Source organism: Misgurnus anguillicaudatus, unplaced genomic scaffold (genome assembly GCF_027580225.2).
Source record: "Misgurnus anguillicaudatus unplaced genomic scaffold, ASM2758022v2 HiC_scaffold_28, whole genome shotgun sequence".
Taxonomy (NCBI): domain Eukaryota; kingdom Metazoa; phylum Chordata; class Actinopteri; order Cypriniformes; family Cobitidae; genus Misgurnus; species Misgurnus anguillicaudatus.
In genome coordinates this window covers 5376550-5403316 of record NW_027395278.1, presented here as the reverse complement: position 1 = coordinate 5403316, position 26767 = coordinate 5376550, and the positions used below count along the sequence as shown (strand labels likewise).

The 26767-nt window shown below is 37.8% G+C and overlaps 2 protein-coding genes across 2 annotated transcripts; one reads left to right on the top strand and one right to left on the bottom strand.

Annotated features, from left to right (window-relative positions):
• Window positions 1–916: 916 nt before the first annotated feature.
• LOC141362509 (AP-5 complex subunit mu-1-like) lies at window positions 917–4336 on the bottom strand. The gene is made up of 8 exons (XM_073864705.1): window positions 4007–4336; window positions 2819–3485; window positions 2481–2708; window positions 2224–2363; window positions 1889–1974; window positions 1694–1806; window positions 1451–1547; window positions 917–1366 (listed from the first exon to the last, which is right to left on the bottom strand). Exons 1-8 carry the CDS (start codon window positions 4072–4074, stop codon window positions 1284–1286), a joined length of 1482 nt encoding a protein of 493 aa, XP_073720806.1. The 5' UTR covers window positions 4075–4336; the 3' UTR covers window positions 917–1283.
• A 146-nt stretch (window positions 4337–4482) lies between these two features.
• LOC141362508 (exocyst complex component 5) lies at window positions 4483–26050 on the top strand. Its single transcript, XM_073864704.1, has 18 exons — window positions 4483–4671; window positions 5522–5616; window positions 12030–12177; window positions 12978–13172; window positions 14605–14669; window positions 16225–16253; window positions 16339–16448; window positions 18719–18763; window positions 18888–19028; window positions 20380–20462; window positions 20819–21028; window positions 21138–21285; window positions 21399–21507; window positions 21783–21903; window positions 21993–22079; window positions 22204–22312; window positions 22440–22655; window positions 24981–26050. The coding sequence occupies exons 1-18, from the start codon at window positions 4645–4647 to the stop codon at window positions 25167–25169; spliced, it is 2127 nt and encodes a 708-aa protein (XP_073720805.1). The 5' UTR covers window positions 4483–4644; the 3' UTR covers window positions 25170–26050.
• Window positions 26051–26767: the final 717 nt, after the last annotated feature.

Below are 26767 nucleotides of genomic sequence, written 5' to 3'. Positions count from 1 at the left end.
ATACATGTTCCATGGGAATCAAACCCGCAACAGTTGTGGTGTTAATGGAATGCTCTGCCAACTGAACTACATGAGCACTTACAGACAGATGCATACACAGTGGTGTGAACATTCTTAACTCTGTCTGCTGCCAAACAAATAAAGAGTATCTTATAGGAGACAGGCTCCAATGATAAGATTGATCATGATGTTCTGAAGAGAAAATCCTTGCGAGAATGCAGACCAGTCTACTTTTCGCAAAGACATAGGCAGTCAGACATGGCAGACAATTAATCTCCCAGACAAAGATCTGCTTCAGTGGAGAGCTCTTATGTGGCTCCAGCTGAACTATTATCATCCTGCTGTCTTCTCTATTGAAATTGTCCTAATTGACAGCCAAACACAACTCACCAAAAGCTTAATTATATACGATACATACATTTGCAGTATTGGCTGCATTTTGCTGGCCAGAAACATGCTGTTTGTGTTATGGAAGGAGAATATATACTTGTTTTTCTCTTAAGAAATAGAGATGAGTACTTAGTAAAAAAAATAGCAATTGTCCTTGACTTTCTATTATAAAAATGAAGTGTGTGTTAGCTGTAAGGTGGATGACTGTTATTTTTAGGTCTCTGTTAACTGCTTTTGTTGGGGAGGAGAAAGTCCAAGACAGGCTTGAGTGGGACCTCTATATGGGTCACTTTGGAAACTAATTAAGAACCTCTTTGGATACCAGTCTGGTATTTCCCTTTAACAATCGCAGTCTCTCTCTCTTTCTCTCCCATCAGAATAAACTCTTTTCAAACTCATTAAACAAACACAGGACCAAAGTCCTCTTGTGTGTGAGCTCAAGGAGCCCCCATATAAACCAGCCAAACCGCTAACAGGGAAAACCAAAGCTTGAACACTTATAAAAACTCAAAGCCTATATCAAAAATAAAGGAAAAGTTAATTGATTTTTTATTCTTTGTACCTCTTATTAGAAAAGATAAGTTTAAAATGTATGCATTTAAAGCTTTTCTATATGTACAAAAGCGTCAATTATTCATAATGTGTCAGTACACAAAAATAAATTAATGCATGTACATAGGCAAAGACATAAACAATTTACATGATGTATTTCATTGAAAATTTAATATTACATTTTGACGTACTGTATTAAAAGAGTCCATGCAGCCTATACTGTAAATGGAAGGTAACACTGTAGGATCTACGGTCATTTAACCCGATCCTTCTTTAACATCTGAAATAAACCTTGGCGTTCATTTATTAAGGCAACTGGTGCATTATTGAGTCACAATCTGTCACAATATCATGAGACCAGAGGAGACAGGAGCATCCCCTGTGTAGTTCCAGATGTAGTATTCTGAGGAGACCAGTTCTCGTGCTTAAAGAAAGAAAAATATTATAAAAATTACATTTTATGCCCATGAGCCATCTCCAGTACTTACATGTATCGAAATATACTCACTTGTGACAATGCGTGGTTTAGCAGACGAGTATACCTGCACCGAGTGCTGATCCACACAGCATCCAGATAAAGTTAAATCTTGGATACGAAAATAAAGCTGCAGAAGTATAGATGTTACATCTCTATTAGATCGTAAGATGAATTTAACCAAAATATCATCCTTGCAACAGAATAAAAAACTAAACTGGTTTTAAAATTAAGATAAACTAATAAAAAAATGAATAACTCTTATTGCTTCCTCACTTTTATATAAGTAGTGAGTCCTGTGCAGAGAGGATCTGTTGGTCCAGCAACAGTCCCTGAAAAATGAACAGTCCCCTCCAGCGATACTTCCCTAGACTTTGGAAACTTCTGACCTGAGGACAAAAGAAATGTGTTATATTTATGACATTTTTTAAAATAATTACCAACAAACTGAAATATTAAGAGTTGACGTGCCAAGGACCCAAACCAGCAGGTTCTTCTCTTTTGACACCTCAAGCTGTCCTGAGCTCACTTTGACCTCCACGTTGCCCATTAGGTTCCTGTGAAGAAGCATGCACTGATTTAATAATTGATGTAATCTACTATATATAAGCATGACAACACTGAACCTACTAAAGACATGATAATACACTATGCTATTCTGAACCACTAGCCAATTTTCAGATCTATTTCAGTTTGCATACAAATCTCTCCAAATGTGTCACTTAGCACATGTGGAGTATAAAAAATTACTTACAAAATTTTGCAATTAATTTATTAAGCTATGCAAGAATGTGAACATCTATTACCGGTTGAAAAAAGGAAGGTGTGCCTCACAGAACTCAAAACTATTTTTTACACTTTCGTGGAGTTTCAGGACCACATTAATCTTTAGATGATTCTCCTCTCCATTCAGCTGGTAGTAGCCAAGAATGGGTGGCACAGGTACCTAATAAATAGTTATTAGGCAGTTAAAAACACTTAGGTAGTAGTGTGTATATACCATTATATACAAAATACATATATTTAAAAACATTTAATAACCTATTTATAACAGGATATCTACCTGTGAGGTGTAACTGCATAGTCTAAAAAGCTCCAAAGGAGGTGAGAACGGGAACTTGTAAGGCCCTGAAAAGGCGGAGCCATCATTTTCCTCCACGCTGCAGGCGGTGAGGATGCTTGCGTCTACAGACGTCACACACGGATGGACAAGAATATCCTGCAGTGGCGAGCCATTTGGTGGAAGAGTGAGGGTGACCGTAACATTGGGCAAAACCCCTTCCACTTCACACTGATGCCAAGAGAAAACCAAATAAAATAGTAAATGTTAAGATATCTTAATATAACAAAAATCTGAACTGGTATTCTAAAAAAAGTTATTTGAAAAGGAAGGCCACTAACTTTACACATAACCATGCCGTACACATCCCACAGATCCTGTTGGGTACTCTTGCCATACTGCATGGACCTCACCTTCTCTGTAAGTGCCACACTTACTACAGCCCTTCCACGATGGACACCGGCTTTCCAGGCTGGCTGCTTCTGAGCCCCCCCTGGGCTTGGAGCCACAGAAACAGGCATAGTTCCAGCTGACGGGGGAGTATCCAGCGGCCGTCCCAAAGGGCAAATCTGCAAAATCACCGAAGGAAGGGCTGCCAAACGGGACGCTAGCACATCAGGCTCTGGTAGTTTACCTCCAGGCCCACAGAGGAAATCCTGCAGGCCTGACAACAGAGCTAAGCCCTGGGAAACTGAGGCCAGGCTGGGGAGAGGTGGCCGGGGCTCAGGAGGGGCTTCCACGAGAGGAAGGCAGGCTAAGATTAATGCTCCTTGAGTGACAGTAAGCACAGGCCAGAGGGTTCTCCCACCCAGGCCATCCACATGGAGCTCCACAGCCGGTGAACGCTGTTGATGGGCACAGTCATCCCGTATGTCTACGTAAGGTTTGTCAGCATCCACCTGCCCTAATTCTGTCAGCAGAAGCTGAGGTAAAACACAGTCCTCTGGAACAGCCACATATTGAGCTCCAGCCAAAGATTTGGCACGAAACTCTACTGTTGGGTACCGTCTAAAAAACCAAACAAATTACAATAAGGAGGCAAACCTTCTGTGCTGTCATAAATGTTTGGAGTCAGCAAGTCTACACCAGTGAGCATGTGATCATTACTAAAAAAAATAAAAGTAAAATTGCTATGTCTGAAACATCATACTTATACTACCTATAATATATAATAATATTATTAATATTTTACGACCCACAATGCAGTGTGGTCAACTTAACCTCCCATTAGAAGTGTATCAACCATACTTTTTTATTGGGCTGCACTGTTTTTATTTAGTGGAGTTGTGTCGATTATTAGTTAAAATGTCTTTCATCTGATCAAGTAATAATTAATGAAAATAGTTCTGAAAATAAAGTCATGTGCACTGCCTTAAAAAATCTACAAACTTCATATAGTATTCATACAGCATATAGTATGGGTAGTATGGTAGTATGCTATTTGAACACAGCCACTTATCACTTTAAAAATTGCAAATAGTGCACTATTCTATTTCAAATATGGTGAATGGCAGAGACAGCGAGCTTACCTGGAAAACCGCACTTTTCCAGATTCACCCTTCTCGTGAGAGACAACCCACAATGCTCGTATACTCATTGACGCTGCTGTCTGTCTGGTTTATCTGTACGAGACTGTGACTATTATAAAAGTGCAAGCATCTAGCGAAGTATGCGATAAACGTATTATTAAATAACGCCAGTAATTATATCATACCTAGAATAATCATTATTCATAATTCTACACTGAGTTGCCAATATAGATTGTCAAGAAACATGTTAAATATGTAAAATACACCGGATAGAGGAACGCTTCTCTCATCTGACAGCCATGTCTTCCTGTTTTCAGACATCATGTGACATTTTGGGGCGTGGCCGCGTCGTGATCGAAGCTGGCAGAGCTGATGTGAGATCAGCCTTAACAAAACTGACTGGTTTAGAAGACGGTCAAATGAAACCTAAAAACTGATTCGAGACCCGTTCGCAAGCACATAGCTACATCCTTTCCTTGTATCCTTTCTTTCTATTTCCGGCCCGGTCATGGCAGCTGGATGCAGGAAGCAACTGTACTCAAAATAGAAATATACAAGCAGAAAAGGGATTATAGGGGAAACTTCTCAGTTTTGAGGGTTGTTTTCGGGCACGTCTTTATATTTAGGCGCTGTCAAATATGGCTACGACAGCTCAGTTATTCGAGGTAAGTCTGATAATTCAATGATATATGTCACGGTTTGCGTTACAGCTTTAAGACAAACTGTTTTATAGCTTAAAATGCGTGTCTCGCTTTTAAATTCACATATTAAGTGCGCATTTTAAGTGCACGTGTTTAAATCGTCAAGTTTTGACAAATATTTTGCATGTAATCATTTTGAGTTGCATTGGTGGTAAACAATACTTAATCAAAACACTATATTGGCTCACAATCCTTAGCTATTGATACTATCCTACACTGTTTATATTTAAATACCCTAAGGTAGAAATTATAGCTCAAAACAGTTCGCACGTATGTATACGCAATATCGATTTTAATCGATTGTTTTTCATTATTTAAAGGGGACATATCGTGAAAATCTGACTTTTCTATGTTTACGTGCTATAATTGGGTTCCCAGTGATTGTATCAACCTAGAAAATGTTAAAAATATTAAACCAGTAACTTTGTTTTGGTAAAAAATTTTCTACAAGCATGTGAAAAAATAGGTATTTGAAATTTGTCTCCCCCTGTGATGTCAGAAGGGGATAATACCGCCCCTTAATCTGCAGTATCCAACCATGGCACTGCTATATAGTGCAGAGATCAGCTCATTTGCATTTAAAAGGACTCACCCAAAAATGGCAAATTTTTGCTTACGCCTACAAATTGGCAATTTTAACATGTTATAATAAATTATCTATATGGTATTTTGAGCTTAAACATACATACTCTGGGGACACCAAAGATTTATTTGACATCTTAAAAAAGTCTTGTTAAATGTCCCCTTTAACTTGCTGTGATGTTAACTTCATACTTGAATTTAAAAAAAATATTTACAATATAAATTTCACCAGGAACCATTTGATGCCGATGAGTATATTGAGAGACTGGCTTGGAGAACTCCTGGAGGAGGTTCTAAAGGAGGAGCCGAGGCATTTGACCCCAAAAAGTAAGTCACTCACAACATAATTTATGATTTGTTTTATACATAATAATTGTCAGTAAACACCAACACTATCATTTAAAAGCACACTGGAACACCTTCCCAGAAGGACATAACTTACTTGATTTGTATGCATGAAGACTTGTGCATATAAGCTGTGTCACTATATGAATGTCTTTATGAAACTGTTATTTATGTCTGCACTGGACTGTATAGTGAAAGAAGAACAGTCAGCAGAATATATTGGAACTCTTATAACTACACGTTCTGGTCATATAATTAGAATATCATCAAAAAGTTCATTTATTTTACTAATTCCATTCAAAAGGTGAAACTTGTATAATATATTCATTTATTACACACAGACTGATATATTTCAAATGTTTATTTATTTTAAATTGATTAAATGATGATTATAACTGACAACTAAGGAAAATCCCAAATTCAGTATCTTAGAAAATTAGAATATTACTTAAGACCAAAACAAAGAAAGGATTTTTAGAAATCTGGGCCAACTGAAAAGTATGAATATGAAAAATGTATGAGCATGTACAGCACCCAATACTTATTTGGGGCTCCTTTTGCTTGAATTACTGCAGCAAAAAGTCCGCTCCCCTTCTCACTCTCATAATGGGAGAGGGAGGGTGTTACTGCGCCGAGTCGAAGTACTCCCAAAAGTGCTATTACGCTATAAAATATAGTTCCTCTTTTAAATCCGCTTAGAAAAGCGCTACGTTTTATTTTGTACCACCAAGCTTGCTCGTATAACTACTCGTCTTAAATAGGAAAAACGTTGATGTGTTTGGTCACTTCTAACTTTATCTCTAAATGGTACAATTGAATGAATGGGGCTAAGCTAAATGCTATCGAAGCGTCGCAGCGCGCTCCAGCGCTTACGTGCACGCACACAGATGATAGAGGGATGTATCAACAGTTCTTAGTTAAGGTAATAACATATTTTAATATTGAAAATGAGTAGACTATTCCTTTAAGTGCTCTAAGAGGCTGTTTACACTTGGCATTAACATGCGTTTTCGACGATCGGATTACAAGTGGACGTCGTTAATGCCAGGTGTAAACGGTGTTCAAAACGTTTTGAGCTCGTCCACTTTCGACCACTTTCAACCACATCCAGAGGTAGTCGAAACCACTTTCGATCGGATCGCTTTGGAGTTGCGGAACGCACATGTGGTTGAATGCGTTCGAACAGCCACACGCGACCGCCTTCTCTCTGCCCATTTATCTAATCTGAGGTATTAAACACAAGTTTTACATCGTTTTTGACTTCTGGCGTGAACATACGGTGAACAGCGCTATTTTTAGCCTTTCATTGATAAAACTAAAGCGGCTGATATCCGTAGTTTCGTTTTGAAAGCGTGTGAAAGTTGCGTGATCCTATTTCATCAATTGCGCTGAAAATTCAGAGAAAGCTCTAACATATACACGTAAAAAACACTGTGCAGCATGTTTACTTGCTAAACAAGCAGTGGACTCTGACATAATATTAGTTTCCATCCATATAAACTCATAATTACTCCCGCTCGGGTTTGAATGACAGCGGAGAGACTCGCCCACCGTCTCACAGACCACCCCCTCACAGTATTCAGCACAGAAGCGGTCAAAAGTGGACAAAAGAGACGGATTTAAATACCAGGTGTAAACGTAATGTGTCTCTCTCGTCCACTTGTGATCCGATCGATGAAAACACATCTTACCAAGTGTAAACAGCCCCTAAAACGTTCTGGTATACGGCTGCGTTGACCTTGGACCTCAGAAAACACAGTGGACCAACACCAGCAGATGACATGGCACCCCAAACCATCACTAACTGTGGAAACTTTACACTGGACCTCAAGCAACGTGGATTGTGTGCCTCTCCTCTCTTCCTCCAAACTCTGGGACCCTGATTTCTAAAGGAAATGCAAAATTTACTTTCATTAGAGAACATAACTTTGGACCACTCAGTAGCAGTCCAGTCCTTTTTGTCTTTGAGATGCTTCTGACGCTGTGGTTCAAGAGTGGCTTGACACAAGGAATGCGATAGCAGAAACCCATCTCTTGCATACGTCTGTGCGTAGTGGTTCTTGAAGCACTCACTCCAGCTGCAGTCCACTCTTTTTGAGGGTGTTTTCACACCTAGTTTTTTGAGCCCTTCAAATGCTCTCAGAGCAGTTCAGGGTGTATATGTGAACAAACCAAGTGAACTCACACCCTCCTAAAAGGACCCAAAAGGGAACCGAACTCCGAAGTTTATGAAACAATAAACTAAAAATTTTTAGAGGGGACATTTCACAAGACTTTTTTAAGATGTCAAATAAATCTTTGGTGTCCCCAGAGTATGTATGTGAAGTTCAAAATACCATATAAATAATTTATTATAACATGTTAAAATTGCCACTCAGTAGATGTGAGCAAGAATGTGCCGTTTAGGTGTGTCCTTATAAATGCAAATGAGCTGATTTCTGCACTAAATGGCAGTGCTGTGGTTGGATAGTGCAGATTAAGAGGCGATATTATCCCCTTCTGACATCACAAGGGGAGCCAAATTTCAGAGACCCACTGCTTTAGTGTATACTCCTAACACACCAATACATACATTACTACAATGCATACAATAATTTTTTTCATATTTGAAGTCCCTTCCGCAACACAAAAAATCAGTAGTTTACATCTAGGCCAGACTTTACATAAAAGTAATCTCTTTTATTATGATGATGTACCGTGTGCATCATCAAAACATATGATATTGTTCGAACGACTATTTTGACAATCATGTAACTGTTGTAGACAAAAGCATCAAAACGACAAGAAGTTTACTTCAACATAAAAGCATTGCAAAAGTGCTTTTTGACTGCCAGAGCAGAAACATCGTCCCCAATTTTACACTGAGCTCTCAAATAACCGACCATGAAGAGGCTGTTGTGAGCTGGGCGAACCATTGACTCACAAATGATGGAAGAGAACAAATTTGGAAGGAAAGAGATGGAGAGGAAAAAGAACTTAAGCTGCCAGCAGCGTTTAGGGAATTACGGTGATATGAGATTATATACTCATCACTTCAGAATGTTTTGCTACCACCCAGAGAATCCAAACTTGCTGAGTTGGAGCTTTTGACTTTGCTGTCCTACAAGTTCTTTGAATTGCAGCTGACGAAGCTTTCGGATGTATATGTGAGTTTTCCTAAATACACACACACAGCACAGGCAGGACATTGTTATAAAGAGACACAATTTATGGTAACAGGCCATTAGCTGATTTGCTGCCGAGGTAAGTACTTGTATGATCTTGACAAATATGATGCTCTGTACTTGGACGCTTTTTCATTTTCCAGTTTAAGATCAGTCTCCTGGATGTTTTCAGAGTCCGTAAAGAAGTATTCATGAAAGATAAATGAATCTCAGCCCAGATATGGCATATGGAAATAGAGCTTCAGGCGTTTTCATGTGATTGGTCCGGTTTATATAACGTTTCCCCACAGATTACATGCTAGCCAAGCTAACTTAATTTGGGACGTAAGCCTGCATCTTGCAAATCAAAGTGTGAAATGGATCCTTTTCCAGTGTTCTGTGAACACAAAGAGTGTTTTCTGGAATGCTCGGGAAAGCCTCCAGACTAGTGTCTAAAAATGATCACAGAGTTCTGGGTAAAAAATTGACTTTGTCAGCAATTCACCTTCTTGTTGCTGGTAACAATCTTCGTAGCCCTTCTGAACAATATCTGACAAAGGAAAAGCAATAAAATGAGCTTTTATAGAATTTAAGTTAAGCCATGTATATGTAAAAGAGCTTTTTTTACATTATAATTTTTATAAATGGCATAGCTTTTTATTAACTTTTTTATTTCTTTTTAAAAGGGACAGTTTATCAAAAATGCTTTTATGATTTATTTACTACTTAAATGGATAGTTTACCAAAAGATTGAAAATCATTTATTCATCCTGATGTCGATCTAAACCTGTATGAGCTTTTTACTCTGGTAAACACAACATAATATATTTTGATAAATGATGGTAAGCACACCGTTGACCCATTCGCTTCTATGGTATTTGCTTTTCCTAGTATGAAAGTCAATGGGTAACGTCAACTGTGTGCTTACCATCATTTATTAGGTTTTATCTTATTTTGTATTAAACAAAATAAAGAAACTAATACAGGTTTGGATCAATATGAAGTTGAGTAAATGATGAAATATTTTTTACGATTATGAAATTTGGCTTACGGTTATTCGTCTAATAAATTATGACGATTAATTGCTTGTTTTAGGACTTTGGCGATTATGGAGATTGTCTGTTTTATTGCTTTGACATTTTTGTCTGTTCAGGAAAATATTTTCCCACATTGTTGTCACACATTATGAAATTTGGCTGACGTTTATTCGTCTAATAAATTATGACGATTAATTGCCTGTTTTAGGGCTTTGGCGATTATGGAGATTGTCTGTTTTATTCCATTGACATTTAATTCCCATAAATTGTTTTGTTTGTTCATGAAATAATTTTCACACATTGTTGTGATTATTTAAATATTTTTTTTGCAAGGTTTACCTGGCAGTAAATATAAATAGGGGAGAGCGGGGTAAGTTGTCACACGGGTAAGTTGTCACACTGTTAATAACTCCAACACTAGAGGCTCTATCTCAAAAATCAAATAGCCACTTTATGTGACTTCTTCTTCTATAGTCAACTTCCTGTTCACATGTGGTCAAGATCACTGTAATCTGAGGTTAGCACAATTTTCTTATTTTTCTGCTTAAAAAGTAAAAAAAAATCACTTTACATTTTATGCAATACAACTTTGTTAGGTGTGAATGTTTAAAATGATTATTTTGCACAAAATAGAGGAGACCGTAAAGTGTCTTTTGATACTTTAGCTAAAGTGATATGATGAGCTAAACTTGAGATTTAGACAACATTAGCACACAAGTAAGTATGGGGCAAGTTGTCTCAATGACTTTGGGGCAAGTCGTCACATCTGACAACTTGCCCCTGTACAAACAAACACATCGAACATGCTCAGAAAACATGATATAGAAAAGAATAAGCCTCAATCTAGCAAAAAGCTGTTTCAAAAGAAAGGGAAGCAGAAATCTGGACCTATGAAAAACAAGGCAGCTAAAAGAAGAAAAATCATGCAAGAGTCATCATCAGATGATGAAGAGTGCTTCTGCCTCGTCTGTGTAGAGCCATTTTCAAAGAGTCGTCCAAAGGAGACCTGGGTAAAATGTGTAAAATGCAACAATTGGGCCCATGATGCTTGCACCTCAGGCCAGGCAATTTATGTGTGTCAGAATTGTGATTCTGGAGATGAGTCCTATTAGTCATACAGGGCATCTGTTTTGTTCAGAGGTTAAACATGTTAAGTTAAGCAAGTTATCTGCAGCGTTCCATTCAGTTATCTGGTTTTATGTGAAAGCCATAGAACATTTGAACCAAAGTTCAAAGTAAAGTGGTCTTGCCACTTAATTGAAATGTGCATTATTTGGATTGAAATAATTGTTTTTCCAGATTCTCCAGGCACGGATGTTTATATTTCCAGTTTGGTTTGAGTTTAAAAATTAAAATCAATATTCACAATTAAGTAGTTGTGTTCTTATTTTTAGATAATCTAGTGTGACAACTTACCCGCCCTAGTGTGACAACTTACCCTCCGATGGGGCAAATTGTCACAAGTGCACAGTCACTATTCAACAGTCTACAACTCTGTAATGAGATAAGATATAAAGATGTTATGAATACAACATATGTGCCCAAGACTTCCTTCTTTCATTTGGTATGAGATTTATACCATTTTGATGTATGGTGCTCAGTAAATGTTAGACAGTGTGAAAAGTGTGACAACATACCCCGCTCTCCCCTACACATAACACATATTTAAAGGTTTTTATTTAATGAATATATCTTTCAAAAACAAAAAATTCTTCATATGAAATAAACACAATAAAGTATCTGAATAATAACTGAAAATAAAAATGCCATCAAAATAAGAAAGGTCAAATAGTACACTCTAAATGTCACAGTGGATTCAAACCCCGGTCTCTCACACCAAAGGCAGCTGTCTTATCCACTGCGCCATCACCACCCCAAATATATTGGACAGAACACACCGATGGGTTAAAATTGACCCAATGCTGGGTTATTATACCCTATGGTTGCATAACATCAACCCAACATTGGGTCATTTTTAAACCAGCATGTGTTCTGTCCAATATTTACACATTATGGTTCAAAAATATCCCAGCCATTTTTAGAGTGTAGCCAATCCTACTAAGGTCTTATTAGTACTAGACAACATGTCTGTAGTGGCTGCAAATCAATTCCTTACAGATCCTTAAAAATCTGTAAGGATTTATGTCCATAAATTTGGAATTACTGTTTTGGAAATGTATGTTTAAATTTATGTATGTTTATCCATGTTGTTCAGGTTGCTGGAGGAGTTTGTCAACCACATTGAGGAGCTACAACAGCTAGATGAACGAATCCAGAGGAAGGTGGAGAAATTGGAGCAGCAATGTCATCGTGAAGCCAAGGAGTTTGCCCACAAGGTCCAGGACCTGCAGAGAAGCAACCAAGTCAGTGGCCTTTACATTCATACATTAGTAACTTTAAAACAACTTTACATCATAATTAAAGGAACACGGCGACTTTTTGGGAGTGATTAGCGCAACACTTGCACAAACTCTGCTCCTCACCAATGGGCTCAATGTAGTAGTGCTTTGCCTTCTGAGAATATAGTGCCCAGTATGTATACGGTTAAAAAAATGTCTCATATGACCTTGTTATTTGTACACACTGTGACTATACAAATCACAACATATACATAGGAAAATGTTGGTGATATTTTGTCACTTATTGGGAGCAGTATGCTAGCTGGAGCCATTTTTCTTTGTTCTAAGCTAGGCTAGTGGTGGGTGCGTCAGACAGAGTTACGGCACGCATGGAGATGATAAAGGTATGTATGAACTTATCTAACTTTGGGGGATACAGTGAATAAGCTGAAGTCCCAAAAAGTCAGCGTGTTCCTTTAAGCAAGGCCTTTCTGTGTGGAGTTTGCATGTTCTCCCTGTGTCAGCGTGGGTTTACTCCAGGTACTCTGGTTTCCTCCCACAGGCCAAAACCTTGCTGGTTAGGTGAATCGGAGATTCCAATTTCTCCCCCCAATGTGTGTGGGAATTAACTTGTGTATGGATTAACCAGTTCTCGCAATGAATATAGCCATAGAGGCTAAAATGGCGTTAAGAATAAATAAATAAACAAACATAGCTAAACATCTATAGGAACCATTTTACAGTGTGTTCCTCAGGGAAAAAAACAGTACAGACAATTTTTTTTCACATAATATAATCTTACCTTCCTTATTATGAACATTTAGGTAGCCTTCCAGCACTTCCAGGAGCTTGATGAACATATAAGCTATGTGGCCACTAAGGTTTGCCATTTGGGGGATCAGCTAGAAGGAGTGAACACCCCAAGACAGAGGGCCGTGGAAGCCCAGAGGCTCATGACGTACTTCAATGAGTTCCTGGATGGAGAGCTGCGCAGTGATGTCTTCAACAATCCTGAAAAGGTCAGATTTAGATAGCACAACAATGGATATATCAGAGATACTTGGGACTAATATTTGAGTACCTTGACTTTTTTTGAGTACCCCAACTATAAACACACGTATGGCATAATAGATTAACACTGGGATCCACTATTATGAATGTAAAATGTAAATAAATGTAAAAACAGTACAAATTAAAATTTCACTCCGAGGCCGCCATTTTGTTTAAATTACAATACATGACATCAAAAGGTTGCAATCAAAACTCGTTTTATTAATGCTACAATGAGGTAAACAAATCTTTAATAAATCAGTAGATTGTACAATGATATAGTGTCGATATGTGGCTTGTCACCTGCCTTTTTTTCAAGATTTTGATTACTTATTTACTTAACTCACTCTTCATTCAAATTTAAATTAATTTTTTTTTTTTGTGGTTCCACCACTGTGTGAAGGTGCAAAAACATTTTGTTAATATGCAAAATGTCTCCTTAGTTGTTGATGTGCACCAGCATAATTGGAAATGCCACTTTGTAACATAATCTCTCAAGTTACCCTGTATTGATGTGACCAACCCTGGGTGGCAAGTCTTACATCTTCTGATGCTATTTGCATAAGGCCACCAACATGCTTCTAGAGACCATGTGGGAATATACCCGGCAGACTTTTCAATATTTCTCAAAATGAGCACTCCTCCAGAAGAAAAAAAAGAGGTGCCGGTGAATAGCTGAGAGGGGAAAAAGAGGAATGGGAAAAGGAAGGAACGAAGGGTTGGGTTAATCCCTGTGAAAGGGAGGGCCAGGCCTAGGCAGCAAGGAGACAAGCGCCGGTAAAAACCCCCTACTGCTGGGAGACGGCTACATCACTTACATGGGATTTAGCTAATCTTAGCTGGGGGACAGATACTTAGAAAACCTCGGCGAGGAGAGCGGAAAAGGGATGGATCCACCTCACGGGAGCACAATAATGATGTTAGCTGAGGCAGGCAGGAAAAGCAGAGAGGAACGGAGGATGTGTGGACGGCAGGGCCTTTTTCTTCTCCTACGGGCTTGAAGGGAAAGGTGGAAGGGTTCTTGTCAGGGTCATGTTTTCGGCGTGAGCTACTACCTGCCAGGGGTGGACAGATTATGGGAGGTGATTTAGTGAGGGATTAGTTATAGTCCATTCGTAATAGTCATGAGTGAGTGTAAGGTGTTGGATGGGCAGCTCTTGACGGACGGGCGATAAGTTGGGCTGATGATGAGGTTCAGGTGCACAGGGTAGAACTCGCTCTTATCGTCCTTGTGGTGGACAAAAAGATGATAAATGAACATGGAGAGGAGAGGGACAGTTTACCGTAAGCCGATCCACAGATTTAAAGGTGCTGCTTCTTGCCTTGGTTCATGTTTTGAGGCATTTGTCCTGTAGTATACATGGGCTCTAACTTACCACAACCTGTTCTCATCCCAAACAGATAAAAGAAGCTGCCGACATCATTCAAAAGTTGCACCTGATCGCTCAGGAGCTTCCGTTTGATAGGTAAGAAGTATGTGGACAGAGTTCACTTGCAAACCACTGTACCTCAGAGTTTGGTTAGAACCCAGTTTCATCATGCCAGACTAGGCTTGGGAATCGAGAATCGAGAATCAAATGGAACCGGGACTAGCTTTGCGATTTTCCCGGAATCGTTCGAAAGTTTAAATTTCGATTCCTAGTTTCGATTCACAGTCCGCCGACCGGAAAAAGAAACCGCTGAACACCAATGAAGAAGCGTCTGTTTCGTGCATAGGCACGTGGAACGTAATTAAGCACCTCGTTCCTTGAGTAGAAATAAATGTGTGCTCCGTCTTTGACGCGCTGCGCCGACCGGCCTCTGCTGCCTCTTCCTCTGTCTCTGACCCCCAGCTTGGCACCGCAGTGACTGCACTGCAGTCCGTATCAAGTAAGTAAAACAATACATATACAATGAGGGCTCGCTAAATTTCAAAATCCCTGGTAGAAAAAAGAAACGCTAAAACAATGTTAGTCTCTGAAAACAAAAGGACTTATTATTTTTAAATTACTTGAGTTCGCGCTTTTTGCTGAGCACAAAAACAAGCGCGTACTTGTGAAGAGCGGACCCGGAATGCAGAGGAGCGCGAATCTCAGACGTGAACACGAAAGGAATAATGGGTTTAATTATGCTTTCAGTTTCACTTATTGTTACGTGAGGATAGTAATGACTGACAAGACGACGCCGTACATACTACCTAACAAAATCTGAGAGAATGCAAAAACATTAAAATATTTTTCCTATGATAGCCCGACGGGCAGAGCGAAGATGCATTTTGGTAACCCGACAGGAATTCGCAATAGCCCTGGGACGTCGGGCTAGCGATTTTGCGAGCCCTGAAAAGAATGCCTTGCGCCAACATTGAGCTAACAAATTAGCCCATGTATTTTTTCATAGACAATTTACGAGCTAAGAGTGCGAATGTTAGTTAGCCCATCAATGGGAGCACGGTAACATGTTCAAGTACCTGCAGCAGCATCATACACTCATGTGTAAATGTGTTTTCATGAGGTTTTCAAAAATAAAGCTCTCTTGAGGAAAATACCCCTGTAAAAATATATTCATAATTTATAATATTTATATTCAAGTTCATAGATTTGATATTTATATTGTAGTTGAAAACAGCCATGTGAGAAATGAATAGTAAAGTTCATAAAAAGTCAAAAGTTTATAAAATTTAAATTGATGGAGAAGGTCATACTATTTCCTTCAGAAAGACCATTGGTTAGCTAGCTCATTTAAAATATACTAAACATTTTTGACCCTGCCTCTTAAAAGAATCGGAATCAAGAATCGATAGGAACCGGAATCGAAACAAGGAATTGGAATCGGAATCGTTCAAATTCAAACGATACCCAACCCTATGCCAGACACACTTAGCCGGTTTCGCATCTGAACTCTTCATATACATTTGCTTATCATACCACACAGCCCCAGAGCCCAAAAAAAGAAGCAGCATTAAGTCACAAAAATGCAAATGACACATCAAAGCTAAAAAAAAATTAATTCATATACTTTACTTTGACTTTTTTCCTTTTTTAGATTTTCTGATGTCAAGGCCAAGATAGCAAGTAAGCAGCTGCAAAATAGCAATATAGCTACTCTATATGGTAAATATGCTGCAGTATCAACATATGTGATGTTTGTGTTTGACAGGTAAATATCATGATCTTGAGCGTCAGTTAATTCAGGAGTTTACAGCAGCTCAAAGGAGAGGAGAGATTGGACGCATGCGAGAGGTGGCGGCAGTCCTGCTTCATTTTAAGGTTTGTTGAATGTACTCTGAGCCCCTTAAGTCAACACAAATTCAGAATTTTTACTTTCTTTAAACACGTTTCTGAATTTATTATGTGTAATTCTTAACGCTTAGTGAATATTATTCCAAGAGAAAATCTTGCATTAAATGTAAAGCCGAAAGTATACTAGGGACGTTCGCGTACGCACGGCGTCCGCATGACGTCATTTTTGACGGCAATTTGAGACCGCGCGGACAGTCCGCATACGACAGCACATGCACGAGAAAATATTGCGACAGGACACTCCACTACAAACCAAGGCAATAGACAGCATTTGCACACACACTATCGGTTTTTCTTCTTTTATTTTCAATTATTTCAAGAACAGAAACCTGTGGAGCATTTTTGTCACCATAGAGACAGAGCGCAGTTATGCAAATTTGAAAACCACGCCCACCGGGGGGGAAATCAATCCAACGGTCTCCATTGACTTTGTATTGCGAGAAGCCGCCTCCTTGTCATTTCTGGCTTATAACAAAAAACTGAATGATGCCTAAAAGCTGCTGTGTGACAATATGTACAGCTAACAAGCCAAAGAACCCAGAAATACGTTTTTATAAGCTGTCGAGCCGTAAAACCCAGCCTTTAAGGAGAATAAAGTGGATCGCCGACTACGTTTCCCCCTAGTGGACGCAGTTCCACTAATAGAAGTACTATGAATAGTTGCCTGTATCCATTTTTGTGTCTTTAAACGCTCGTTTTTTGGGGTCGACAGCTTATAAAAACTTATTTACAGATTAAACTTAAAAACAGAATAATACCTAAAAGCTGCTGTGTGACAAGGTGTACATCTAACACGCCAAAAAAAAAAAAAAAAGTTTTTATAAGCTGTCGACTTCAAAAAACGAGCGTTTAGACACAGAAATGGAAACAGGCAACTTTTCATAGTACTCCTATTAGTAAAACTGCGTCCAATCGGGGGAAACGTAGTCGGCGATCCACTTTATTCTCCTTAAAGGCTGGGTTTTACGGCTCGACAGCTTATAAAAACTTATTTCTGGGTTCTTTGGCTTGTTAGCTGTACATATTGTCACAAAGCAGCTTTTAGGCATTATTCAGTTTTTTGTTATAAGCCAGAAATGACAAGGAGGCGGCCTCTTGCAATACAAAGTCAATGGAAACAGTTGGATTGCTTTCCCCCCCGGTGGGCGTGGTTTTCAGGTTATGACGCACTGTGCTCTTTCTCTATAAATTTTTTTTTTTAAAAAGAACCCAATTCCGTGTCTCGTCTTGTCTGGTGGAGTAAGTCTCTTGTCACACACCTAGAACACAGTATTAGATGATCTCAGAGGGGTAAATTTTCCCTTCTGCCCCCAAATTCAATGAAGAGTTTGGTTCCAAAACGAGATTTTTTTTTTTTGCAAAACATGTTTATTATTATGTTATAATGTTTTTGTTGTGTTTATTGTGCTACATGGGGGCGGTTTCCCGGACCAGGATTAGCTTAATCCAGGACTAGGCCTTAGTTTAATTAGGAAATATAACTAGTTTTAACAAACATGCCTTACTAAAAACATTACCTGTGTGCATTTTGAGGTAAAACAAAGGGCACTGATGTATTTTAAGATATGTCGGTGCAAGTTGTTTTCAGTTTAGAGAGCTCTTAAAAGTGTTTAAGTCTAGGACTAGTCTAATCCCTGTCCGGGAAACCGCCCCATAGTGTATTTTTGTTTGTTTTTTTTTAGTTATGGAGGCTTAAATAAAAAAAACAATTGGAGTTTGATTGATATTAATTGAAATGCACAATCAAAAAAATGAGTTATCTCGTTTTGGAACCAAGCTCTTTAAATACTTAAAAAAGCAAAAGGAAAATAGTATTTATTCGCTTTAAACTGTGAACTCGTATTCAAGTCTAGCTATATTCTCCCACTATATACACCCACTTTTCATTATCCAGTCAGTTACGTGCAGATAAAATCAAACTCTAATTTGTTTTAATTTTTGGAATATCCTTTATCACTCAGTAAAATTACAGTAAAAAGTGTTACTGAGGTAAATTAGTTGCAAATAACACATTTACATTTAAATTCGTGCATTTGGCAGACTCTTTTTTTTACCAAAGCGACTTACAGTGTATTACAAGGTATACATTTCATTAGTATGTGTGTTTCCTTGTATCGATCCCACAAATGTTTTGCGCTGCTAACTCAATACTCTACCACTCAGCTGCAGGAACCCAAATCAGAACTTTCTGTATATGTGTCTAATATATAATCTGTAATTATTTCTTTCCTTAACAGGGTTATGCCCACTGTGTGGACGTCTACATTAAGCAGTGTCAAGAGGTGCGCATTAGTTAGGACAATAATTTATTTCTATTAATTTCATCAAGATTTACACTTGATTTTAGGTGCACTTGTAAAGGAATGTGTGTATAATTACTAAGTAGCTTGTCTTTCTCGTTTATAGGGAGCATATATGAGGAGTGATGTTTTTGAAGATATAGCCCTGCTTTGTCAGCGTGTTAATAAGCAGGTTGGAGAGGTCTTCTGCAGTCCAGAAACCGTCATGGCTAAACTCATTCAGAGTATCTTTGAGAACAAGATACAGGTAAACGTACCACAGGACATTACAAAACATGTTTTACATCTTGCTATCATATAGTGTTACTCAAATTTTTTTGTCAGTCAAATATACATACTATATCTAGTTTTCACTAGAGATGCACTGATATTACATATTTCCACCGATACGATAACTGATTATTCAAGACTGATATCTGCCGATACCGATAACCAGTTTGGTGGTTATATTAACTTGCATTAACTTAATTCTAAAGATTACATTTTCTGAATGTTATTTATTCATATAGTGACCATTTAATATTGAAAATTAAACTAGTGATGTTTCGTTACATTTTCTATTCACTTTATTTTTTATGTAAATGTGGGCGCTGCCATCTTCGAGATCCTCTGTGTAAGACTTTTCTGGTGAGCCACTAAAGCTAGTAGTAGTCGTGTTGCAAGTGACACGAGTTTTGTTTTCACTAGCAAATTAATGTTTATTATGAAAGACTGGCATAATTTGTGCAGTTAGGGGTTGCCATAATAGCTGGTACAAATGCAGTAAATCTCTACAAAACATTCGTTTTCACCATAATCCACACACCAGAGCTAAATGTGGATGTGGCTTAAATCGTGCACCTGTGATCTGTTTTGTCATAAGTTAACTTGTGATTAATTGCAGCTTAATCGCGCATTTTATCTGTTCTAAATTTACCTTAATTTAACACGTTTCAAGTTTTTAATACCCTTATCAACATAGGCATGGACAAATAAAGATGATTTATGCAAATGTATGTTTATTATTAGTGAAAGAGTCAGCAAAAATAATTTGGATAAAAATCCAGTTAAAGATATTTTTAAGGTTCAAAATCAATATCAATATATTTTCAACTTGTTTCTTTCTTGATAATGTTACACATCAGATTATATCTGTGTAAATTCTTGTCAAAACAGATATTTTTAAAACTGTGATTGTGTCATGTGTTAGTCAGCGCGAGAGATCGTTTCCGAGTCGTATCGCTCTTAAACTCTTTTAACGTCACTTAGGTCCCGACCTTTATCTCTCTTAATAACTATTTTAACATCAATCAAGTCCTGCAATTTATTTTCTAATTCATGCAGGTTTTTAAACCGAAACCAAAATCTCAGACGCGCAATTGGGTGGACCAGTGGTGAGGGCAGATAAATTACAAACAAATCAAGAAATGATAAGCATATGAAAATAGAAAAAAAACAAAGTGACAAATAAAGTATAATAGTATATCAATACCGATTATTGGTTGATATATCAGTGCATCTCTAGTTTTTACTGGCATTTTAAAAGCCAGTTACTGTAGCTTCAAACCTGTTAGTCATCTTTAAGTAACCAAATCAACTGAACTATGTTTTGATTTCAGGCTCATGTCAAAGAAAAACTAGATGAGACCCGTAACTCTGACGTGGAGCAATACCTCAAAAACCTCTATGACCTCTATACAAGGTATTGATTATCTTTATTTAAATGTATAATATAAACTTTGCCATCAAACAGTGTATTTGTTACACCTAAGGATTGTTCATATGCAGTTACTTTACTGAACATAGTTTTATATAATACGCAGACTAGGAGACATGTAAAATTTAATGACAGTTAAAAATGAGCACAATGAAATTGTATTCTTTGTAAGAAACTTGATGACTTTTCCAGGTGGATTGATAAAAATATGCCCTCTGACAAAATATCATAGCCAGTCAATCAAATTGGAACTTCTGATTTTAATTATGTAGCCTGAGGATGTTGGTACCAATTCGATTTCAATCGCCATGATTTTGAAGTATTTTACCTGTTATTTGCAGGACAACGGCATTGGCTGCTAAGCTTTCAGACTTTAACTTGGGCTCAGACAAACACACATTTCTGTCTAAGCTGATAAAGAACATCTTCTCGTGTTATCTGGAGAGCTACATTGATATGGAACGGCAGTATCTGCAAAGCCGCAGCAGCATGATTCTTCAGCGCTTCTACGACTCAAAGAACCACCAAAAACGTCCCGTAGGTGCGGGCAGGTAAGAATCTGGATTTTGTCCTGTTAGACGGAAGTACAAATTTGCTTTGGAAGCTTAGGGCTGTTTTGCCCAATTTACGTCACATTTCCTCTCCATCTTTCTTTGACAGTATCCAAGACCTAAAAGAGAGGATCAGACAGCGCACTAACCTGCCTCTGGGTCCCAGCATTGATACACATGGAGAGACCTTGCTCTCACAAGAGGTTGTAGTTAACCTGCTACAGGAAACCCGGCATGCCTTCGAGAGATGCAACAAGGTAGCACAGCATTGTTATGAATCTGAATTGAAATTTCTCCTTTCTTTTTTATGCAGGAATTTGAGGACTATAAATACAATGAATAATGATTGAAATACTTGCCTTTTTCACAGTTGTCTGACCCTGCAGATCTACCAAAGAATGCTTTCTCCATTTTTCTTCTTTTGGTGGATTATCTCTGTGTGGACCATATAGACTATGCCCTTGAGATTGGGCTTTCAGGTATGCCTGGCCAAAGCATTTGAGTCGCCAAGTACATGTGTATAGTATGTTTTCAATCAATAAGTTTGTGAATGTTAGGAATAGTTGTGTACTTTACAGTTGCATTTATATTTCCATATTTGAAGACATTATTGTTCTAACTAGTAGGCAACGCTATAGGTTTTTCAATGTACTGTACAGAGATAATACTTGCAGTAGGAAGATCAGTAGGACGTTTCTGATAGAGAAAATTCCTAAACGGAATGAACATTTATTGTGCTTATTTTATTACACAGCCATCCCATCTGCGGATGCCAAAAATGCCAACCTGTACTTCTTGGATGTGGTCCAGCAGGCCAACACAATCTTCCACCTCTTCGATAAGCAGTTTAACGATCATCTCATGCCTCTTATCAGGCGAGTTTGACTCGTTTTTATCCTTTGGCTATACCTCTTCTGCATGTTGACTTTCCCATAACATCTGTTTTGACTTTTGACCCCTTTAGCTCCTCTCCTAAGTTGACAGAGTGCCTGCACAAGAAGAAAGAGGTGATCGAACAGATGGAGGTGAAGCTTGACACTGGAATTGATCGGTACGTTCAAAACTAATTTAGTTGTTTGAACAGCATTGATTCTTATTTAGGCCAATTTCTAACCTCATTTTTGTTGACTTAGGCCGCTAAATATAGTGTACATTTTGTAATGTTGTCTTGTTAGGACACTGAATTGTATGATTGGCCAGATGAAGCAAATTCTGGCCACTGAGCAGAAGAAAACAGACTTCAGACCTGAAGATGAGAACAATGTCATGATACAGTACACTGCAGTAAGAAATTAAATGCATGAATAGTAATTAGTAATTGTGGTTTCATTTAAAAAGGATTTTCAATGTATAGCCATACATTTTTTGATTTTGCGGTTTCAGATTATCTTTCTTGTGCTCTTTCTTGAAGGCTTGCTCAAAGGTGTGCGTCTACGTGAGCAAGCAGGTGGAGCGTGTGAGGAGATCCATGGATGGTAAGAATGTGGATACAGTTTTGACGGAGCTGGGAGTGAGATTCCACAGGCTAATCCATGAACACCTGCAGCAGTTCAGCTATAGCTCCATGGGTGGCATGCTAGCCATCTGTGATGTGGCAGAGTACCGCCGCTGCGCCAAAGATTTCAGGGTGAGTAGAAGACAAAGGTCTCATAGGATTTATTTTTGGCCACTTCAAACTGTTTCATTATAAGCAGACTCACACAAAGCTGTAAAATATATTTATAGTTTTAAAGCGCTAATTGTTTGGGAAACTGCAGAATTCAGCAGAATGGATGTTCATGATAAATAAGTGCTACTTGTTTGATAGCTAAAAGCATTATAAAATTATCTTAAAAATAATCACATTTTATTTTTTATTTGAAGTTCAGAAACTATTTCTTAAAGGAGCATTTAACCCATAGAAACATTAATCTTTATTGAAAGTGCGTCATATTTGTAGCCGAAATGTAACATACATTTCGAATTTGGTGCCTATTTGACCGAAAAAATGGGTGTTTGTAGTCTCACTCCCTCAACAAAGGTATAGCACTTCCTTCTTTCAATGATGCAAAATGATGATTTTTACATCATTGAAAGAAGGAAGTGCAACACTGAAATCTGTATTTCTCCTGTCTCAGCGGCAACTGGGGAAATGATGCATGACCATTCAAAAACATGACTGGGGTTCTAACTATACAAAGATTAATGCAAATGGGTGAAGTGTCCCTTTAAAGGAAAACATCACTTTTTTTAATATTTTACTATGTTCTTACCTCCAATTTAGACAAATTAATACATACTTTTTTTCAATGCTTGCACTTAGGGATGCACCGATATGGAAATTTTGGCCGATACCGATAACCGATAACTCTTTAAATTTGGGGGCCGATAACCGATATCTATAGGCCGATAAATATTCATATTATTTTCACAATGAAAATCTCGCAGACCGTAGACATCTTGTCTTTGCGCTAGACTAGCATACTCTTCTTAAGCCCGCAACACGTGTCATCTTCGTGCTATGTCACAGAAAGCACCAATCAAAACTCCACATGGCCAGCAATGAGCAAGTGAAGTGGTTCAACAAACCAAAATAATCCATCATTTATCGGGTTTCATTTATCGGCCTAATTTTGCTATCAGATCGATAACCGATAATATTAAAAATAAGCAGTTATCGGCCGATAACGATATGTCGGCCGATATATCGTGCATCCCTACTTGCACTTCATCTTTGTACAGCGTGTCATGAATGTGTTAGCATTTAGCCTAGTCCCATTTATTCCTTAGGATCCAAACAGGGATGAATTTAGAAGACACCAAACATTTCATGTTTTCACAATTTAACTCTTTCCCCGCCAGCATTTTTAAAAAAAGATGCCAGCCAGCGCCAGCATTTTTCATGATTTTCACTAAAGTTTAATGTCTTCCAGAAAATGTTTTGCTTTAAATATATAAACATACAATATATCAAATGAAAGAACAGACCCTCCAATGAGCCAAGTTGAGGAGTGATTAAACTCAAACTGCAACAAAAGTCGCTGTTTATTTACTTCCATCATTGCTGGTCTTCTCAAATCTTACACAACAATTTGCTGTTTCTTCTTTGTTTGTTGGTTAACTTGCCAAGCTTCTTCTTCTTTGACGGTCGCACCGCTACTGTGGTTACACGCGTGGATACTGCCTACCAGCGGTCTGCGAATGTGTGTTTGCACGCCGACGCAAAAGTATAAATGAAAACCGTCGCGGAACCTATGCTGTCACGGCTACGCCGTATCCCCTATGCACAACTATAACAAGCCCTTAAGGAATGATTAGGGCTAGGCTAAATGCTAACACATTCAAGATGCACTGTACAAAGATTAAGAGCACGCATTGAAAAAAGGTAGGTATGTATTAATTCGTCTAAGTTTAGTTAAGAACATGGTATAATATTGAAAAATTTTCCTTTAATATAATGGGTTAAATTAAACATTTATGCGCATCATTTTTGTCAATAATGAGCACAGTTGCAAAGCGTTTGTCATTACGTTCTGAAGGTTAATACTGTTTATAAGATGGATTGTAACCATTCCAAGAAAGCAATATGTGATGTCCACAAATTAAGGCACAAATTGGTCTCATTTTTGAAAAGAAAACTAATAGATATTAGTTATTGTATGTTTGTATTATATGCAATATACACACAGTCAGGTTTATTGCATTACAATAAAAAGTGAATGCTGTATAAAATAAATTGGCACATATAATATTTAGTACAGTATGATCCACTAAGGTGGACAAACTTTACTATAAAACTTTACTTGAAAACTTTACCAGGATAGGAAAAAATACATATTTGATTGAGTTTCAAACTCTGTTTTGTACAGTATTTATCTTTGGTAAGTATTTAACAAATGAAAGTGTTTCATAGTTATAAAGCCTGTGTTACCTTAATTGTTAACACTAATATTTGACTACAAACCCTCCACAGGTTGCACTTGTGCTCCAGCTCTTTGACACACTTCATGCTCTGTGTAATCTCCTGGTTGTTGCCCCGGACAACCTCAAGCAGGTGTGCTCTGGAGAGCAGTTGACCAACCTTGACAGGAACCTCCTCCATGCTTTCGTCCAGCTAAGAGTAGACTATCGCTCATCCAGACTGGGCCGACATTTTAGCTAATGACTGGCAGGCCTGCCCAATTAGCGCTCAGCATACCTTACTGACGTCCATTCAGAACTGCTTAAAAATATACAAGAGGCCAATCTCCAGTGGCTTTGTCTGTAATTAAACCTTATGTTTAAAGAACAAAACAGTAACAATTTTAAAGCCTAACATTTCGCATTTACTCCATTTTAGCTTTAAGTTGCCTATTTCATTTGAAAGGTGTTCATTTTTGTACATGCCACAATTAATAAGTCTATAATACAGAGAATATAAAAGGCTATTTATAGGGCGATTTTGTACATGATGTTAAATGAACTGAGGTGGACCTCTTAAATGATTCTGCCATTGGAGTTGGGTGGTCTAGAGACTCAATTTTATTAGCTTTTATTTTGATTGTGCCAAATCCATCTTCTGTGGCTCTGCTGGGACAAGAGGGGCAGTTCAGCGCACTGCTCTGGATCAGTGAGCTTGCCTGGCTTGTTTTGCTCAGGCTGTTGTGCACACATATGGCAACAAAGGGGTGAAAATTCCTCTTTTAAACAGAACAATGGAGATGTTATATGAATGTTGCCATGCTTTGAAAGCCTGTTCAGTCCTATTTTCATTTCATACTTATAAAATAATTAAACTAGAGGACAAATGATGGTTTTGAACGTCAATATAGGAAGTCTGTTGTTATGTTAAATGTTAAGCTTGATTTCAAAGCAGAGTTCATTCTAATGATGATGATGATAAAAGATGTTAGATCACAATCTGATGTACTTGCGTTGCTCTTGTTTTTAATGTGCTCCATGCTAAAATATTTGATTTTAGTTGTGAATTGCAACCTAACAACCATGTTTACGATGTAATCAGTAACTACTTCATCAGTGCTTACAACAAAAATCTGCCATACATTCATATTTTTTCATATAATTGTTAAAAAAAAAATTATGACAGCTTTTTTGTTTGTACGATATTGTAAGATATTAGGTTCTTGATTGGGATTTTTTTGGTAATATCTAAAAACAGAAGTGTATGATTTCCTCCAGTCACAAACTATTAATTCAAGGACACATTAATCTGATGGGTATGTGCTGAATGCAGCAATGTCATATGACTAGTTGAACTCCTCACCTCTGTTGAAAAACCAGGGGTCAAGATCTGTGACCCCTGAGCTTGACCTTGGTGTTAGATTTTAAGAAAGAATTAAGTGGTGCGATTCTGTTACACTGTTGCATTCAAACATTAATTCACCTTCAAGATGACACTACAAGCTAACTAAATCATCTGTAAAGCTACTCATCCTCAAATATTTCTGAAAATAAAATGTGTGAAATTGCCCTCTTCTTTTAATGAGGCAAGTTTAATTGAGGGTGGTCTCAAAGCCCCTGAGTAATTCAAACTATGCAGTATTTTAATGTCCTCATTATAAATCTTACTATATGGGGTAAAATGTGAAACAGTTTTTAAAGATAAAAATTATTTTAATTTTTAAGGATTATAAAGTTTAGAGGTTATATCAAGCTAAACCACCTTTATAGACCAAAAGGAAGAGAAGAAAATATTAACTAATGTTTATTAAAATTATTATAAAATGTTTATTAATTTTTACCAGACTTATCCATATATTG

What these genes read in the sequence shown, in the direction of transcription:
- LOC141362509 (XM_073864705.1), bottom strand. Translation starts at nt 4,074, where the DNA reads ATGAGTATACGAGCATTGTGGGTTGTCTCTCACGAGAAGGGTGAATCT. An exon ending in GGAAAAGTGCGGTTTTCCAG is followed by an intron (nt 3,486 to 4,006) that starts GTAAGCTCGCTG and finishes TTGGTTTTTTAG; the next exon opens with ACGGTACCCAACAGTAGAGT. An exon ending in TATGCAGTTACACCTCACAG is followed by an intron (nt 2,364 to 2,480) that starts GTAGATATCCTG and finishes ACTATTTATTAG; the next exon opens with GTACCTGTGCCACCCATTCT.
- LOC141362508 (XM_073864704.1), top strand. Translation starts at nt 4,645, where the DNA reads ATGGCTACGACAGCTCAGTTATTCGAG. An exon ending in CAGTCCTGCTTCATTTTAAG is followed by an intron (nt 16,449 to 18,718) that starts GTTTGTTGAATG and finishes TTTCCTTAACAG; the next exon opens with GGTTATGCCCACTGTGTGGA. An exon ending in CTCTATGACCTCTATACAAG is followed by an intron (nt 20,463 to 20,818) that starts GTATTGATTATC and finishes TGTTATTTGCAG; the next exon opens with GACAACGGCATTGGCTGCTA.